The sequence below is a fragment of the Paroedura picta genome, chromosome 4 (genome assembly GCF_049243985.1).
Source record: "Paroedura picta isolate Pp20150507F chromosome 4, Ppicta_v3.0, whole genome shotgun sequence".
NCBI classification, from domain to species: Eukaryota; Metazoa; Chordata; class Lepidosauria; order Squamata; family Gekkonidae; genus Paroedura; species Paroedura picta.
The window spans coordinates 111,607,375-111,625,327 of NC_135372.1; the positions used below are offsets into that span (position 1 = coordinate 111,607,375).

The 17,953-nt window shown below is 45.7% G+C and overlaps 1 protein-coding gene across 1 annotated transcript in view; it reads right to left on the reverse strand.

Annotated features, from left to right (window-relative positions):
- Positions 1–14,230, reverse strand: part of ARL8A (ARF like GTPase 8A) — a 37,196-nt gene extending 22,966 nt beyond the window's left edge. The window contains exon 1 of the mRNA XM_077335079.1: positions 13,983–14,230. Within this exon, the coding sequence (XP_077191194.1) occupies positions 13,983–14,105 (123 nt within the window). The 5' untranslated portion in view covers positions 14,106–14,230. The remainder of the gene's footprint in view (positions 1–13,982) is intronic.
- Positions 14,231–17,953: the final 3,723 nt, after the last annotated feature.

Consider the following 17,953-nt stretch of genomic DNA (forward strand, 5'->3'; position numbering starts at 1 on the left):
TATTTTTCGCCATGTAATCGGGAATTATTTTGAGGTTATTGTTGTATATTGTATGTGGTTTTTATGGAATTGGATATTGTTTATGTTATATGACTGTGAACCACCTCAAGCCAGCTTGCTGGGAGTGCCTGTATACAAAACCAATCATCAATCAATTAATAATATCTGATGAACAATAAAAGTGGAGACTTCATATCATATCAGTCCCCTTTTCAGGGCTGAATGTACCTAAAGCCTGGCTTCTGGAAACACTTAGCTTAGAGCCTCCATAATTTTCACCTCCCAGCTGTCCATACAATAAGAGCTTAAAAAGACAGAAGCTGCAGGTGCAAGATGTATACTAACGGAATTGTGAATTACACGATTATGCACAGATCAAGATAATACTAGAGGAAACTGAAAATTGACTACAAAGGAATTCACCTTTCAAAGGCCAAAGGGTCAACCATTCCTTTCTTATGTTACAATGACAGCTTTGCCTTTCAGGTCTAGAACTGCCCCAAATGACAGTTTCCTTGAACAGGAAAGTAAACAGCAAAGATGGTCTTCTTCAGCCTTAAAAGCATTCAGGCCTCAGCACTTCATGGTGATGGCAATGAGAGAACAATAAATATGCAGCCACTCATCCAGAAAACCAGGCAAGAGGCTGACCGAATCTCAATCATAAAGCTTTGGTTGCAACAGTTCTAAAACAGATTTCAACCCCTCCTCCCAAAAAAACCCCTAAATAAGCATATTATATTGTGTGCCCAGAAATTGAATTCCAGGTTGTCCTAGCAAGCTGAATGCTTGACAAATCGTACTCAATCCCAGCATTTCCAGTTGAAATGATCAGGTAGAAACTGGTGTGCAACACCTTTACCTGAGACCATGGACAGTCTCTGCAAGTCTGAATAGGGAATACTGACTTCGATGGACGTTCAATAGAAGGTGGCTTCACCATCATATCAAAGGGATGTGGAGATCAAATGCTTCAACTTCCGTAACTCAAATTTGCCCTATTCCTGTACATACTTTCTGCAGGCTGCTCCCCAGACTGCAAATATGAAATATTGAGCTGTACAATACGAAGAATTTCTAACCATCAACTTCTTTTAAAAATATGCTCCTAGCTTTTGGTGTAGAGGTTAAGAGTAGCAGCATCTAATCTAGAGAGCAGGTTTGATTCCCCACTCCTCCACATGCAGCCAGCTGGGTGACCTTGGGCCAGTCACAGACCTGTTAGAGTGGTTTTCACAGAGCAGTTCTATCAGAGTTCTCTCAGCCTCATCTATCTCACAGGTTGTGAAGGAAGGGATGTGTCAGTATTTGGATCTTGAGGCCCTTTCTTGCATGCCCAGAGAAATACTGATTGCCACTTTGGGATTTGGGAGGACTGGCCAGAGATTCTGGTTTTCTTGGAAGGGGGGCATCACCTGGACATGAAACTGCAGATGGACAGGTAGTTGTGAGTTTGCTGCATTGTGAAGGGGGTTGAACTAGATGAGCCTGGAGGTCCCTTCCAACTCTGTGATTCTGAAGTGTCTGTTGTGGGGAGGGAAGAGGAGTTGGTTTTTATATGTCGCTTTTCTCTACCAGGAGTTTCAAAGCAGCTTACATTCACCTTCCCTTTCCTCTCCTGTGAGGTGGGTGAGGCTGAGAGAGCCCTGATATTACTGGTCAGCCAGAACAGCTTTATCAATGCTGTGGCGAGCCCAAGGTCACCCAGTTGGCTGCATGTGGAGGAGCAGGGAATCAAACCCAGCTTGCCAGTTTAGGAGCTGCTGCTCTTAACCACTACACCAAGCTGGCTCTCACACCAAGCTGGGTCTCTCAGGAAAGGTCATTTTAAGCCACTTTGAGACTCCTTTGGGTAGTGAAAAGCAAGAATAAAACCCAACTTTTCTTCTTCAACTACCAGCGGAAACTCAAGAATGTCTGCTTGAGTTTCCGCTGGTAGTTTTTACGCCCAGGATGCGGCGTTACGTTAAGACCCATTCTTTACACGTTTCTCTTGCTCTATATTGACTTATACCAAAATAATTGAAGAAACTTTGTAAACAGGGATACATTAATATCATTTATTTGGAAAAAATAATGCTTTCAATTTTTAACAAACACGTCATTTGGTAAAACATCCCCATTTGTTTGGATTACAGCAACTGCAGGCATGGTGTAGTGGTTAAGACCAACAGCCTTGAATCAGGAGAACGAGGTTGGATTTCCCTGTTCCTCCACATGCAGCCAGCTGGGTGACCTTGAATTAGTCACAGTCCTGATAGAGCTGCTCTCACACAGCAGTATCTCAGGGCTCTCTTGGCCTCACCTACTTCACAGGGTGTCTGTTATGGGGGAGAGGAGGGGAAAGTGATTGTAAGCCCCTGGGAGACTCCTTCAGATAGTGAAAAGCGGTGTATAAAAACCAGCTCTTCTTCTTCCATTTGGTTTAAAACTGTATCCACACAGACAACAGAAAACAGTCTTCCCCTGTGCATCAACAAAAGTCCGTGACAAGAGCCTGTGATTCCTGTATTTCCACAGCATCCCAAGCTTCACATAAATGGGTGTGGTGCAGAATACACACCTTATAGCAACTGACAGCCATGTTTCTAGTACAATCATAATAGAGTCCAGTCTTCAAAGGCTTTTAGGAGTAAAAGTTACTTAATAGCTAAATCTTTATAGCAATTGGAAAGCAACATAGAAACTAAGTGGCAGATTTAAAAGACAGCAAGCTCTCTTCCCAAACCCTCTCCCATAGCGGAAGAACTAAATTTGTGGATTTCTTTAAAGAGCCACCCTTCCCAAGCGAGAGCCCTCCACAGCTTTGAGGGCTAAGACTGTACCAAAAAGCCTCGATTGCTTCCAGAGCAGGGCCTTGTTGGTGGACTAAAGCACAGGTGTGTATGGGGGTAGGGTGGGAGAGGTAATCACTCTGCACTCAGGTTGTTTCTTGGCAGTTCTTATTGGCAGTGTCCTCAGTCTAGTTTCTATTGGCCTGTGTCAGTCAAAAGATGGAAGAAGCATTTAAGTGACTACAAATAAAATTGTAGATTTTAAAGGCGACAATCTGCAAAGAGTACTGCAGCAGTCCAACCTGCTACACATGTGATATTCTGTACTCCATCTTAAGCTGCTAGTGTTTTAACGAAGGCAATAACACTAATTAGAGGGAACACAAAGAACAAAAGCACTGTAGATCAGCCATGAAATCTTACATTTCCCAGAAGTATAAATCCTCTCCCAAGTGGCCGACTGCCCCTCAACAGAGTGCAGACCGCCATCACTGGGCTGGGCAATATTCCACTGAGTCCCAATGCCATGGCCTCAGCCACTTCCAGGTTGTGAACCTAGGCAAGCAGTAACAGGAGCGAGAGAGGAAAGGAAGCCACAGCCATGAGGATCTGATCATCTAACAGCCCTATTCACACAGATCACATGTACAATCTATTTACTGAAGAAAGTGGATTTTTCTTTTGTTTTTCTGTATATGTATGTTGACTACTTCTTGTGTTGCATTTAACAAATGTATGGCTGAAAGTGTGATTCAGACTACGGCCGAAACCTGAAAATTCCAGGTCAGGGTGTTCCCAAACTGAACCAAAAAACCTGAGACGGGCTGGCTGGTTCAGCCTGATCCGTTTTACTTCTCTCCCCCCCCCCCCCACTTAGAAGAAACAGACCGCAGAAGTGGCTAACAGAGGCCAGGACACTATGTCACCCATTAATTTCGTTCTCTCCTGCTTTGAAGTGGTGAGAAGCAAGGTCACTGAAAGAGTTGCCAACCATTTCAATGGTCCATTTCACTTCCTACCGTTTCAAAGTGGAAGGGAGCAAACCCTGTTTATGATATCCTATGGAACTACAGCCTAGATTGATAGGATGGAGCTTGATCTGGAGGTGTGCTGGCCTCCCATGACTTCTTTAGATAAAGAAGCTTAGGCTGGCTCCTAGGGGGGCAAAGGACAACATTTTCGGCACTTGTGCAGTCAGGTTTGTATGCAGTGATTTTCTTCACTAAGATTACCCTGAAATGTTATCCCCACCCTCCCCTTTAAGATAGCCTGTTCTACTTTTTTAGCCATTTGGGTCTTGTCCAGTGTATTTTCCAGGAAGACTTTGGACAAGCAGAGAACAATTATAATGACATCATACTCTAAATTTGACTGCAATAGCATCTTAGAGAGCAAGAAGATTTTGAGAGTATATGGTTTTGAGAGTCAAAGCTCACACCCCATTAACCTTGTTCTTTAGCTATTTTATTGCAAATCAACATAGCTACCACCTGAAATTATGAGACACTAAAGACCAAGACCTGACATATTGGGAGGAAAGCTTTTATCCAGCTCAGAACTGGTTTGTTTGCATCCTTTTAAAGAGAGAGCATACCTTTCTGGTATTACTGCAGATCAGGACTTTTCCCCACAAATATATTTTTCACAATCAACATTACAGTAGGCCTGATGTTACATTGCATAAATATAAGCTTGAGTTATATGTGTTTCATTACATCTCTCATATGCAAAAAAAATCTTCCAAGTGACCTTCTTTCCTACAATAGTTTCCCAATGTGCTTTTGCAGGGCATTCAAAGCATTTCTTCTTTCACAAGTTGTGTGTATGTGTGTGTAGGGCCTGACAAATTGCAGGAGCCAGGTTAGAATCATAGAGTTTGGAGGGGTCATCTAGTCCAACCTGCTGCTCAGTACAGGATCAGCCTAGAGCATCCAGGATAAGTATCTGTCCAGCCACTGCTTGAAGACCACCAGTGGGGGGAGCTCACTACCTCCTTAGGTAGCCAATTCCACTGCTGAATACTCTGTGAAACCACCAGTACCCCCCCATATCTAACCAGCACTGTAGTTTAAACCTAAGTAGTTTAAACCTATTTTTGCAGGTCCTATCCTCTGCTCCCAACAGGAACCACTCCCTGCCTCCTCTAAGTGACAACCTTTCAAGTACTTAAAGAGAGCAGTCACGTCCCCTCTCAACCTCCTCTTGTCTAGGGTTAGATTCCCAAGTCCCTCAGCCTTTCCTCACAAGGCTTGGTCCCCTGGCCCTGGATCATCCTCAGCGCTCTCCTCAACAAACACTCAGTTTTGCCCACATCCTTTTTGAAGTGAGGCTTCCACAACTGCACACAGTATTCCAGGTGGGGTCTGACCAATTATACAGCGGGACTGTCATCCTGTGATTTTGATATGATGCCTTTTTGTCGATACAGCCCAGGACTGCATTCGCCTTCTTTACCACTGCATCATACTGTCTGCTCATATTTACCTTAGGTTGTCATGCTCCCTATAAATTTCAGTGTAGCGCCTGGTAAATTCAGCAACGATTTTATTGTAGAGTCTCTTAGTTATCTTCAACAGAAATGCAAATTTAACAGTTTGCATGAGATTACACTATTTACTCCAGGGTTTTGTCCCGATCTTAACCAGCTGCTTTCTGTACTGTTTCCAGTGTTCAGTTCAACAGAGATTTTTCTGAACAATAATGGAATTACATTGGGTCAGGATTAGATGTTACTTTTTTGTTGACAGGATATATATATAATTCTCTACATGACCACATATGGGAAAACTTAAATCCAGAGACTGGAACCATGAATACACAAGTCAGATCTTTCTACAAGCCTGAGCAAACCTCAAGTTTGCAAGAAATCTGAATTTAAAAAATGCATCAGGGGATTAAGTTTCCCCCAATATTAGATGTACCACCTGTGCTTTTAAAAAAAGGAGATCTCTGTGGCCATTGTGGGGTTACCAGGTCACAACAGTATTGCAAGCCTTCAAATCATGGGAAGGCCCTTTCCCTCCTCCCCTCCCTCTTGCCTTTGTGTGACAACCCATTAGGGTCAGGCCAAACTACTGGGCAACATACTACCATACAAGTCGTGCAACTCCCCCTGCAACTCCAGGTTACCAGGCAATCTGGTACCACACAACTCACCTGAGCCCAGTGGCAGCCTCCAATCGACTTGGCCTGGCCCTGCAGTCACCACTACACGATTGGCCTAAGTAACTTGCTACGGCACTTCTGCAACTGGGTCAGACTTTTCCCAAGGCCAGACTGACAAGGGGAGAGAAAGAGGGGCAATCTGAGTCCCACTAGTGGCCAGAGTATCAGACTACGGGATTTTGCACATGGGGTTTTGATTATTTGGCAGCAGGGTGTCAGTTTTATTCTGATCTTTTTCTGGAAGTTGATTTTGAGTGCATAATGTTCCAGTTTTCTCCCACCCACCTTCAACCCACTTTTCAATGACTGGATGATCGTCATCATTAAACCACCACCCGTCTCAACAGTGACTTGATCTTTTTTAAAGGTCCTAAAATATAATACTGTACTATTGTAGTGATTGTTTAATTAGTTTCTCTGAATTTCCAACTTCCCTTTTTTTAAAAAAATGTAAGACTCTAGCCTCTAGCAGGTATAAGAGAAAAGGTATTATCTCCATGAGGGAGAAGCCTAGTAAAGGTAAAGGTAAAGGTATCCCCTGTGCAAGCACCGAGTCATGTCTGACCCTTGGGGTGACGCCCTCCAGCGTTTTCATGGCAGACTCAATATGGGGTGGTTTGCCAGTGCCTTCCCCAGTCATCACCGTTTACCCCCCAGCAGCAAGCTGGGTACTCATTTTACCGACCTCGGAAGGATGGAAGGCTGAGTCAACCTTGAGCCGGCTGCTGGGATTGAACTCCCAGCCTCATGGGCAAAGCTTTCAGACGGCTGCCTTACCACTCTGCGCCACAAGAGAAGCCTAGAGACTTACCTAAAATAAACAAACAACAAACACTCAGAATTCAGAGAACCTCTTTAAACTATCATCACAACCCTACAGCATTAGATTAACATTTTAGGTCCATTTTTTTAATACAGGGGGTGCTGTGGCACCACAAATAACAATACTGATGACAAACAGAACTCTACCTTGAAAACCTTTGTTTAAGCCACGTACAGAGGAGTCCACAATCGTAATAATATACAGGGAGGTCAGATATGGGGAAGAACCCTGCCCAATCCAAATCCAGTGTTTGTGGAATGGCTCCCAAGAAAATCAGGAGTAACTCCAGCATATGGAAAAGATCTGGGATGTATAAAATCCAGGTTCAAACTGCCATTCTGTCATGGAAGCCTGCTGGGTGACCTTGAACCCATCAGGCTCCATCAGCCTAACGTATCATGGCTGGAAAATGTCTGGTTCCTAAATTTTTGGGTTGGCTCCTACCATCAAAGAGAATTTGTCCAAGCCTGTTATTTCCACATGGCTTTTCTTAGAAGACAACATAACTCTCATAATACTGAGATGAAGCCTTTAGGGAGAGCATCTGTCCAAGGACACATCTTCATTGTCAAGACTGAAACTTTATTCAAGATGGCTGCTTACAAAACCACAAGCTGCTACACAATACAAGCTGATCACAGCTGATCTGACCCATTCAGACGAATTGCTATAATTTTGATGAGTTACATCATTTCTAATAGAATGCAAAAAATTATCATTGACTAGCCTAGCCATACAACCAGGAAGTTCCCTAAATAAGAACTGACACCCCTTCCAGAAATGGGATTAGGATATCAGATTCTTGCCTTAGTAAGGACAACAAAGGGGAGAAAAGTGCTTTCTAAAGTGCTGCTTGAGTGCTTAATGGATCTCATACGTATTATTTTAGCACACCCACAAGAAGACTGCAAGGCTTAATTATCCCTAGACTACGGGGGGGGGGGGGGGAGAGGCTAAAAGGCAGTAGCAGACTTGTCCATGGATGAGGGGCTTCCCAGCTTGCAGCCTCAGCTGTTACATCACTACCATATCTCCAGATACAAGATTTGACCCAGTGCTTGAAAGAACCATAATCCTCAAGCTATCCATGCTTCATCATGCTCACTGCCTTATCATCAGAAGCCCAAGCTACAGAACAGTGACAAGCAAGACTCACCCATGTGATACAGCAAGTGACCCACCCTCTCGTCAAAATGTGGCAGACTGAACAGTCTGAACAGGCATTGTGCCACTGGGCCAGTACTACACTTGAAGCAGCTGAGCATACTTTAAATGAGATGCCAGACATGTGCAATATTATTTAGGTCTTGTCTGTCAGTATCATATTTAATCAGGCCTTAGAGAGATCTTGAGAAAGATATTAATGCCAACTATTAAAAGCACCATGTGCTACCTACCATGTAGGACATAAGGCAGCATACATATGCAGTCAGCTGGATGGAAAGGGCATGCAGGAGAGATTCAGGAGGCAGCAGAACAAGGACAGCGGAGGGATGGGCTTTTTTTCATCCTAAAGAAGTTCTTACAACAGTACTTAAAAAGAGTAGCAAGACAGAGAATAATGTGGGAGCTGCTCCAAGTAGTATGACTTAAAGCATGGAGACTGGAGTGAGAGATAGAAAGGCAGCTCAGAACAGATGAACCCATGCAGAAGACAGTAGTCAAGGATGGTCCCAAGCAGATGCCAAAGTTAGGCCCAAGACTGAGAGTGGTAGGCAATTCCTTGCTTGGCCAGCTGCCTGTCTTAAGAAGAACACTGACATCTTCTTTATACTATGCCCGAATGCTAGAATTAAGAAGCTTTTTCAAATATCCATGTTCTGTAAACAAAGACAGGAGTTGTGTGGCATTTAGAAACCTAATAGATTTATTGTTGTTTAACCTTTCGAGAACAAGAGGCTACTTTACTATCTGATATAGCACAGATATGTACACACCCCAGAATTCGTTTTGGAGGACAAGCTGGTTGGCCAGCTCAGTATGGTTAATCATATCCTCAGTGCTGTTGATTCTGTTGCCAAAATTAGATGAAAAAATGGCATTGTGTTATCAGGGTCAAAGCAGATTTAAATGAGTGATATGGAATGTGTGGAGGTATCTCAAGAGTGTCAATTTTCACACACACACCAATTGGGCACAATAAATCTATTAGGTACCTGTTCAAAAAAAGCTCATTTTGCTTCCCTCCACCTTCCCTTTTCATTGTCATTATGCCACCTGGCAGCTGCATGTGTTTGGGGCGCAAGCTCCAAAGGAAGTCCAGCAGTTTGCCACAGTATGCTCAGGCCTTGTCCAGGGCCACCAAGGACCATAGGAGAACATAGTTTCCATAGTTTATATTTATATAACCACCCCTTCCGGATGACAAGTGGGGACTGTTTACAACATAATAAATACATTAAAACATTGATCACAAGAAATAAAACAATGATTGGTTAAGATTTTAAACAATTGTAAAAAAAAAGCCTGGGATTCCAATTCTCAGCATAATCAGCTTGCTGATGTTGTAGTCCTTCAGATTTAATTTATTTATTCCAGGGTGGCTCTTCTGGTGTCTTATGGGAGGAGGCCAATAGATGTTCTACCATAGATCATTTATCAGCCCCAGCCAAAAGCCTGGTGGAAGAGCTCCATTTTGTAGGCCCTTCGAAACTGAAAAATCCTAAAGGGCTCGCAGATCTCCCAGGAGCTCATTCCACCAGGCTGGGGCCAGGGACAAAAAGGCCCTGGCCCTGGCCCTGGTTGAGGCCAAATGTATGCCTTGGGGGGCAGGGATCACCAACTGGTTGGAATTGGCGGAGCACAACACTATACAGGGGGCATAGTCCGCCAGGTGGTCCCACAGGTTCAATGGGCCCAAACTGTAAATAATCTTAAAGGTTAATACCAAAACCCTGAACTGGATCCGGAATTCAATTGTGAACCAATGCAGTTGTCTGAGCACTGGCTGGATATGTGCACTTCCATGGTGTTCTGGTAAGAACCTATGCTGCTACATTTTGGACCCATTGCAGTCTCTGGAGCAGGGACAAGGGTAAGCCTGGGTAAAGCGAGTTACACTAATCCAGCCTGGAGATGACCATTGCATGGATCACTGTGTAAAAGATTTTTCTGGGGACAAGTAGAGCGCTAGTAACTTAGCTTGGTGAAGATAGTAAAACACCAGCTGTACTACTCAAGTGACGTGAGCCTCCATAGATAAGGTGTCAAAAATCACTCCCAAATTCCTAGCTGATTGTGCTAATGTCAGTTGCATCCAGGACAGGCAGGTGTGCTTCCTCTCCTGGTCCCTTCCTCTCCAGCCACAGGACCTCCATCTTTGAAGGGTTTAGTTTCAGGCAACTCCCACCCACAGCAAACCCCAAATCTCTCTCTCCCTTAAAAATGTCCAGCATTCAAACCCCCTCAAAAGCCCTGGCAAACTAGCATACTTTGCAGCTCCTCCTGAAGAATCAATCTATCCCATCTTGGTTCTTCCACTTTTCCTACTGCCTTAATAGGGCACATACAAAAGTTTATAAGGGTACATGCAAAGGTTTTAAATATCTGGTTATGCACAAAGGTATTCTGGTTGTGACAGGGGACAAGGTGTGTTTCCCTGACTAAGGTTGGGATGGGAAATACAAATCCTTTTTTCTTCTCCCCTCACTCCCAATCTCTTCTGGCTCTTATGTACTTTCATTCCTCATAGTGAGGGTCCTTCCCACCCCTTTACAGCTGATGCTGGAAATATTATGGCTTAACAATTTCAACAAAACACTTATCCTTAACACAGACAAACAAAGCCAAGTTGTGGGCTACTTATCAGCTTATTATGGTCTGATTTGGTTGTTTTTTACATTGTTTATGTTCAACTAGGGACAAAGCATCCAGGAATACAATGGGTGCTAGATTGGGGGTGGGTGGGGTGGAATTACTCTGCAGATGGCCTCTCCCTCCCCCCAGGACCTTGAAAGGCTGCAGGCTGAAGGCCCCTGGACAGGGAACTCAGCAGCAGGGGCAGCTCTCATGCAGTAGGGATCTGCAGCCTCAGAGGGAAGTGAAAGGAGGAAGGGGTGGTCAGGAGTGGGAGACGGAAGGCGATTGGCTGGCTGCTGGACAGACAGGCAAGCCAGTTGGAGGAGGAGGCACTCAGGGACGGGACAGCAGCCCTGAGTGGGTGTTAAATGCTGAGTAGCACTTAAGCCATGAGACTAGCTCCGCCTCCTAGGCCTTACCAGAAATATTAAGCGCAACAGCTAGCTTGTGTTTTAATACTGTAGTTTTTAACTGGAGGTGCCTGGAGCAGGCCTCTGAAGAGGCAGCATAGAAACATTATAAAAATACTGGATGAAGCAGCTGGAGACTAGTGAAGCAGCTGGAGACCCCCCCCCCCCCGCTCCAATCACTACCACTACAGCCCTCCCATTCAGCCATTGTCTTCAGCACGTCTTTAAACTGTCTGGAGAAGTAGGCTAGAAGTGAAGGCCAGAGACATGCAAGAGAGCAAGGGAAACGGAGAGTGCGAGGACACAGGGTATGTTAATCAGGTAAATGAGAACAAAGGACACAAAAAAAGGAATATTGAAGGGATGAGGCAGCCAGTAGATTCCTGAAAACACACTGATGAATGCCATATTGGGGCTTGCTGCCCTAGAACTTGCTGGAGAAATATCAAGAATTACATTTTAATGGTTCCTGATGATCAAGGTTATAACTGAAACATACTTTCACCTTAGCATAAAGGACATAAACAGAGGCACCCATTCTCCACCGTGCTGGGTTACAGTGGAGAAAGGAGGTTCAAGTGCAGAGACTACCATTAAGAGTTGGAGGCTAGAAAGCCCCTAGACTTGGTTATACCAGCAATACTGGCAGCGCAACAGGCCTGAAACCTCTGACAGAGCTCTGAAAAACAATAATTTTCCATTTATTTTGAAAAGGAATAATCCTGTTCAAGCCCATTCCAAGTTAGGCTGTAAGAGGGTTGACCCTTCATTAGTTCAAGCATTCCTTGGCTATGACACTCTATGAAGGTTGATGTGAGATGAAAACAAGCGTAACATTTTTACCTACCCTGAAGCCTGGGAACATTTTTTTCTAGTACCCTAATTGCAGTATTAAAAAGAAGAGGCATAAGGTTCCAGAGTTCAAATCAAAGGGTGGTCCAAACTTATAGATACCACGTGTCCAGAACACACTGCTAAATGAGTGGTCAGTGACAGAGCATCTCTGCTGGAATATGCACAGCAGACCAAACCCATTACTTAGCAAATGACAAATAAGCACTGTCATATCGTCAGCACTCAGAAGCAAAAACAAATGGAATATAAATGAGAGACCGGGAACTAACATGTTTAACCATCAAAGATACCCTCTCAAAATTACAAAAGGCTATATGCAAAAGGGAATCCCAGAAGACATATTTAAAAAACATTCAGCATGTATACAAATTACACCAAAACTGCTAAGCATGATTTAGATGCAGGAAAGTTGCATGGCTCATGACACGACCTGGCACACCTGTCCCAGCAGTACCTACAAGAATTCACTCAGAAGAAGAGTTGGTTCTTATATGCTGCTTTTCCCTACCCAAAGTTGCCTTCCCTTTCCTCTTCCCACAACAGACACCCTGTGAGGTGGGTGAGGCTGAGAGAGCCCTGAGATTACTGCTTGGTCAGAACAGCTTTATCAGTGCTGTGGCCAGCCCAAGGTCACCCAGCTGGCTGCATGTGAGGGAGCATGGAATCAACCCCAGATCGCCAGATTAGAAATCCATACCCCTAACCATTACAGCAAGCTGGCACTCTCAGTTAGAATATATATGGGGGGATTAAATCTTGAGTTTCTTTTGAAAAACACAACCTACCTAACAAATAAACCCTATTTACTACATCCTATAGCTGGGACAAAAGAGTACCACTCTAAAGAAAACAGTCTCAAATTTTAAAAATATTAACAGGAACGGAGAAGAGGCAATAGGCCTTTGTAGCTCCCATGACTGCTATCCACTTCCTTTTGCTGGAAAAAAAGATGCTTAGTATTCATAGAAGAGACCGCGTGATTCTGGCCTGAGCCCATGCTGCAATCCTCTTTCCAGGAAGAGCAAAAGATGGAAGAATTCCAGTTCTGCAAACTCACCTAGACTGAGCCCTCACTTTGCTTATGTAGCTCACTAAATCAACAACACAAACCTCACAGTTCTGCCAGTTCCAGTCAGGGTCCAAGACAGAAAACTGAAGACAGCTATCAATATTCCCCATGGCCGATGTTCCCCATCCCACGTGCTGTCTAATGTCTTTTCCCCCTCTCTGAAGCCATTACTGCAGAATGCACGGAAGGGGGAGGGGGGAAGAAAATGCCAGCCTGAATAAGCCATGGCTTTCTGTCGAAATTCTCTGTTCCTGGGATCTTACTGCTTTCCTAAGATGGGTTCTTAGCCCTTATGCTGAGAAGCTTAAGATCACACAAATACCCACTATTTTAAATTCCACTTGTACAGTCAAGCACACACAGAAGACAGGCACAGCAACCAAACAAAATACCCTGCTAATTGCCATATTGATCAGGAAAGAGGGGAGATGAAATTACCATCCATCACAGAACAGCACTCCTCCACCCCACCAGGGACCCAGCCTAGATTCTGAGCCTCCATTCTCCAATCGGATTCCCGCTCCCCCCACCCCCTGCCAAGAAGCAGCAGAAGGCTGTCAGACGCTCCGGTTTAAATAGCCCACACAGCGCAAATCTAGGCATAGGATCCGTCCCCCCGCCCCGAAGCCAAGCCTGAAATCCTGACCCTGCATCTTCCGCCTCTCCGCCCCCCACGAAACCATCCAGCGAGAGGGCAAGCCCCGGGGGGGGGGGGCAGAAAAGGCTTCACCCGCAATGCACCCCTCGTGTGCCGCCGTTCCCTCCCCACCCCGTTCCCATGTAGACAGAAAGGGAAGCCGTCGCCCTGGCTACAGAAAGGAGCAAAGAGGGTCTCTCGGGTTGGGGGGGGGGGCGAAGGCGGCAATGCCCCCCCCCCCGTTCGCACACGCATGATCTGGGGAGGGGCGTCCTCCGGCTCTCGGGAGAAGCGAGGCCTCCGTCCTGGCCGGGCAAGGAGAAGCCGGAGGAAGATGGAGGCTCCTTCCCTGCTTCCCTCCTCCGCGCCGGGCCCTGCCCTGCCCTGCCGCCCTGCCCTGCCCTGCCCTGCCTCGCCCGTCCCGCCTGCCGCCCCTCGTCCGGGGCCTCACCGCGATCACGTTGACGAAGGTGGTCTTGCCCGAGTACTGCAGCCCCACCAGGGTGAGCTCCATCTCCTCCTTCCAGAAGAGGGCCCGGAACCAGTCCAGAAGCTTGGTGAAAAGCGCCAGCATCCTGCCTCCGCTCCCGGCCCGATCGCGCAGCGCAGCCAGGCCCAGCGCCTCGATCGCCCCCCGCAACCAGCCGGCCCCGCCGCCGCCGCCGCCCGCCGCCTTCGCCCTCTGCCGCCCGCCTCTCGCACACGCTCCGTCCCACACGCCCCGCCGACGCCGCCGCCGCCGATGGGTGGGGTCAGGCAGCGACTCCCCGGCCCGGGGCGGAGACTCTTCGCCGCCGCCGCACCCGACAGGGGCCTCTGCAGGAGCGGAGGACCAGCCGCAGTCTCCCAGGGCTCCTTTGGCCAGGCCCGGCAATGCTGCTGCTGCTGCTGCCGCCGCCGCCAGTTCATGGCCTCGGCCGGCAATGGAGTAGTGCCGTCGTCTGTTGGGAATGCCCGACACTGGCACATACGCCGCTTTGTAATGTTGGTATTTACCGAACAACTTCTTTCTAAAACTTAAAAGGTTAAGTTATCCCCCGTGCAAGCACCGAGTCATGTCTGACCCTTGGGGTGATGCCCTCTAGCGTTTTCATGGCAGACTCAATACGGGGTGGTTTGCCAGTGTCTTCCCCAGTCATTACCGTTTACCCCCCAGCAAGCTGGGTACTCATTTTACCGACCTCGGAAGGATGGAAGGCTGAGTCGACCTTGAGCCGGCTGCTGGGGTTGAACTCCCAGCCTCATGGGCAGAGCTTTCAGACTGCATGTCTGCTGCCTTACCACTCTGCACCACAAGAAGCTCTTGTCTAAAACTTGGTGGGTCCGAAAGGTGCCCTGGGCCCCAAATTTGTTCCACACTGTGCTCTGGAGACACTGAAGGGGAAGGCGAGGTAGACCTGTGGCCAGGGGCAGTGAGCCTCTGCCTACTCCTGCTACAAGACAGCATAAGAGAGAAGATTTATTGGCCCTCCAGGACAGTTGCTGGCCTGCTGAATCGGACCACTACTCTGATCCAGGAGGGCATCTCTTAAGACAGTTTGTATTTGTCAGTCTTTTACAACACAAAGCTTGAGTGTGGTGGGAGGGGCTGACATGGTACAGGAAACCATGGCAATTGACTTTTTTCAAAGGTCCCTATATTTCCTGCAAGTCAAAACTAGTGCTGCCTGCTAAACACCAGGCTAGAATCTTTGCAGGGAGTTCTTATGGTTAGGAAAAGTTTAAAATCCGACCTCCCCCTACCTGCGGTCTGAAGTCATGCCCCTCACTTTGGCGCCTCAGAATTCTATCACCTTCAGCCTGAATTCTGCCCAGAGCTTAACTGCAACTTGTCATATGAGGCTAATTTATTACTGCTTAGGGTCCATCTTCCTGACCAAAGAAAAGCAAAGGGCTTCTGTAGCTCCATTAGACAAGGAAATTTGACAACCACAGTTTGCCATGCAGGAGACCTTTCTCTTTTGGCATCATAGCAAGCTCCATGTTTCTCTTTCGCTTCAACATATGCCTTAAAGGTGCAAACAAAAAAACACTTAGATTGTGGTATGATCTGCTTATAGGTCCTAACCTTTTCACTGGAGGCTGATCAGTGCTGCAGTTAAGTGATTTTAGGCTCTGGACTCAGTGGGCTTTTTCCTCCTCCTACCCATACTCATGTACACTTCATATGGCTGCTTCTGGGGGCTCTCTGCTGAACCAAAGACACGGATTTCTGCCGTAAAGTGCCTCTCAGATGACACCACTGAGAACAGCATCCTGGAAAGCATCCCAGAATGGTTACCATAAACAGGAATTTATTGTCAAACAAATATGGAACAAATATTGGGCTCCTAAGTATTCCAAACATCAGATTTTTAAAAATTATGACAGCAATCCAGTTTATAAACATGTGTACATAAGACCTAAAAGGTAGGAATGCATTCAAGGTGTACCCAGAAATGGGGAGAAAAGACTAGAGATTGACAAATGCACAAAGCTCCCACTTTGGTGCTTGAAGATGGGCATGTAGGTGAGAACAATATTGTATTTGCCTTTTGCTAACATTGACTTAATTTTGCAAACATGATTTAAACACTGGTTACGTTTTTGAATCAAATTCTTCTGCTTCAGATTTTCCCAGAAAATCCACATCATTGTTCTTTGCCAAGATCCTGCCTCTGATATTAATTCCTAGTTTTTAACACTAAGAAATAAGTGTCAGGTTATACATCTGTGTTTGAATTTGAACACATACTTTTGTTTGTTTGATGAAGCAGCTATAAATAACTCATTTGGCTTACACGGCTGTAGAGGCTACCACAAAATTTGCAAGGATGTTGTATCATTCTTACATCAACCTAATTACTCTTTTGTTCGTTTGTCCCAAAATTGGCCGTTAGGGAGAATGTACGTATCATGTAGCTGTTGCTAACAGGAACTGACTTTAGACTGTAGAGGTTTAGTAAGGAATCAGTTCCATATTTTCAAACGGTAGCTTCCTCCATCTATTTCACGTTAATTTTCAGTTATAACCCGTTCCCTCCTTCTCCTTTCCCCATATAAGTAAGCTCTGAACACATTTCTTCAAGACATTTGTTCCACTTTCCTTACTGCTAAGAAATGACTGCTACAGTGAGAGCAAGGCTTCCAAGTCCTCTTCTGAAATGGAGTCAGTTTTACAATGCAAATTCGCTGTGGAAAGAAGGGCTGCTGATACTCATCTTCAGGGTGAAATTAGGATTGGGGAAGGCCTAATGATAGTCTCTTGCCCAGCAGCCTATAAAAATTAGCTTCAGTAACTGGGGAAGGAACTAGATCTATTCATAGAAGATCTATCAGTAAATGTCAGCTATAACAGCTAGATTGAACCTCCCTATCTTCAGGCAGTATACCTTTGAATATCATATGGTAAGAACAAGCAATGCGGTAGGTTTTATATCCTTATCTGCAAACATCTGAAACACATCTGAATCTTCACTATTGAGAATCTCATGCTCTGATATGGTTCCTCTTTCTCTGTTTTGATCACAGGCACTAAGCAGTAGGAGCATGTTCACGTAGGGTCAATGAAGAAGAAGAGTTGGTTCTTATATGTTGCTTCTCTCTACCCGAAGGGAGTCTCAAAACGGCTTACAGTTGCCTTCCCTTTCCTCTCCCCACAACAGACACTCTGAGATGTAGGTGAGGCAGAGAGAACTCAGTCAGAACAGCTTTATCAGTGCTGTGGGGAGTCCAAGGTCACCCAGCTGGGTTGCATGTGGGGGTCTGCGGAATCAAACCCAGCTTGCCAGATTAGAAGTCCGTAGTGGTTACACTACACCAAGCTGGCTCACAACAACAGTGGGGAAGAGAGTATAACTTTAACTAGTTTGCTCTCTTCTTCCCTAATCATTTGTCTTCTATGCTGGTGTGGAACAGAGCAGCATGAACATGTGTCCCACAAGGATTAAGAAGAAGATTAAGAATGTCCACCAGAGGTGGCTGGACATTGCCTTTAGTAACTCATTTTGCTCCCTTCCCCAACCATTCTTGGGTTTGGCAAATCTGCATCAAAAATTTCTGTGAACATCTGTCTCAGATTTTTCATTTCTATAGTGGTTTCAAGTGTTCAAAATATGTAATTCAGCAATGTGATGCACTTTCAACCATAAAAAAGCCCTGCTGGATCAGATCGGGGCCCATGTAGTCCAGCATCCTCTCACACAGTGTACATCCAGTTACTCTGGAGGGCCAACAATAGAACATAGAGACCAAGAACTTCCCCACAAGTTGCTTCCTGGCACTGCAATTCAGAGGTTGACTGTCTCTGAATGTGAAAGTTCTCTTCAGCCACCATAGCTAGTAATCATTAATATCCTCTGTGAACCTATCTAATCCCCTTTTAAAGTTGTCTGTTCCTGTGGAGGCAGCAAGGCGGCTGGAGGGTTCCCTGAGCCAAGGGGA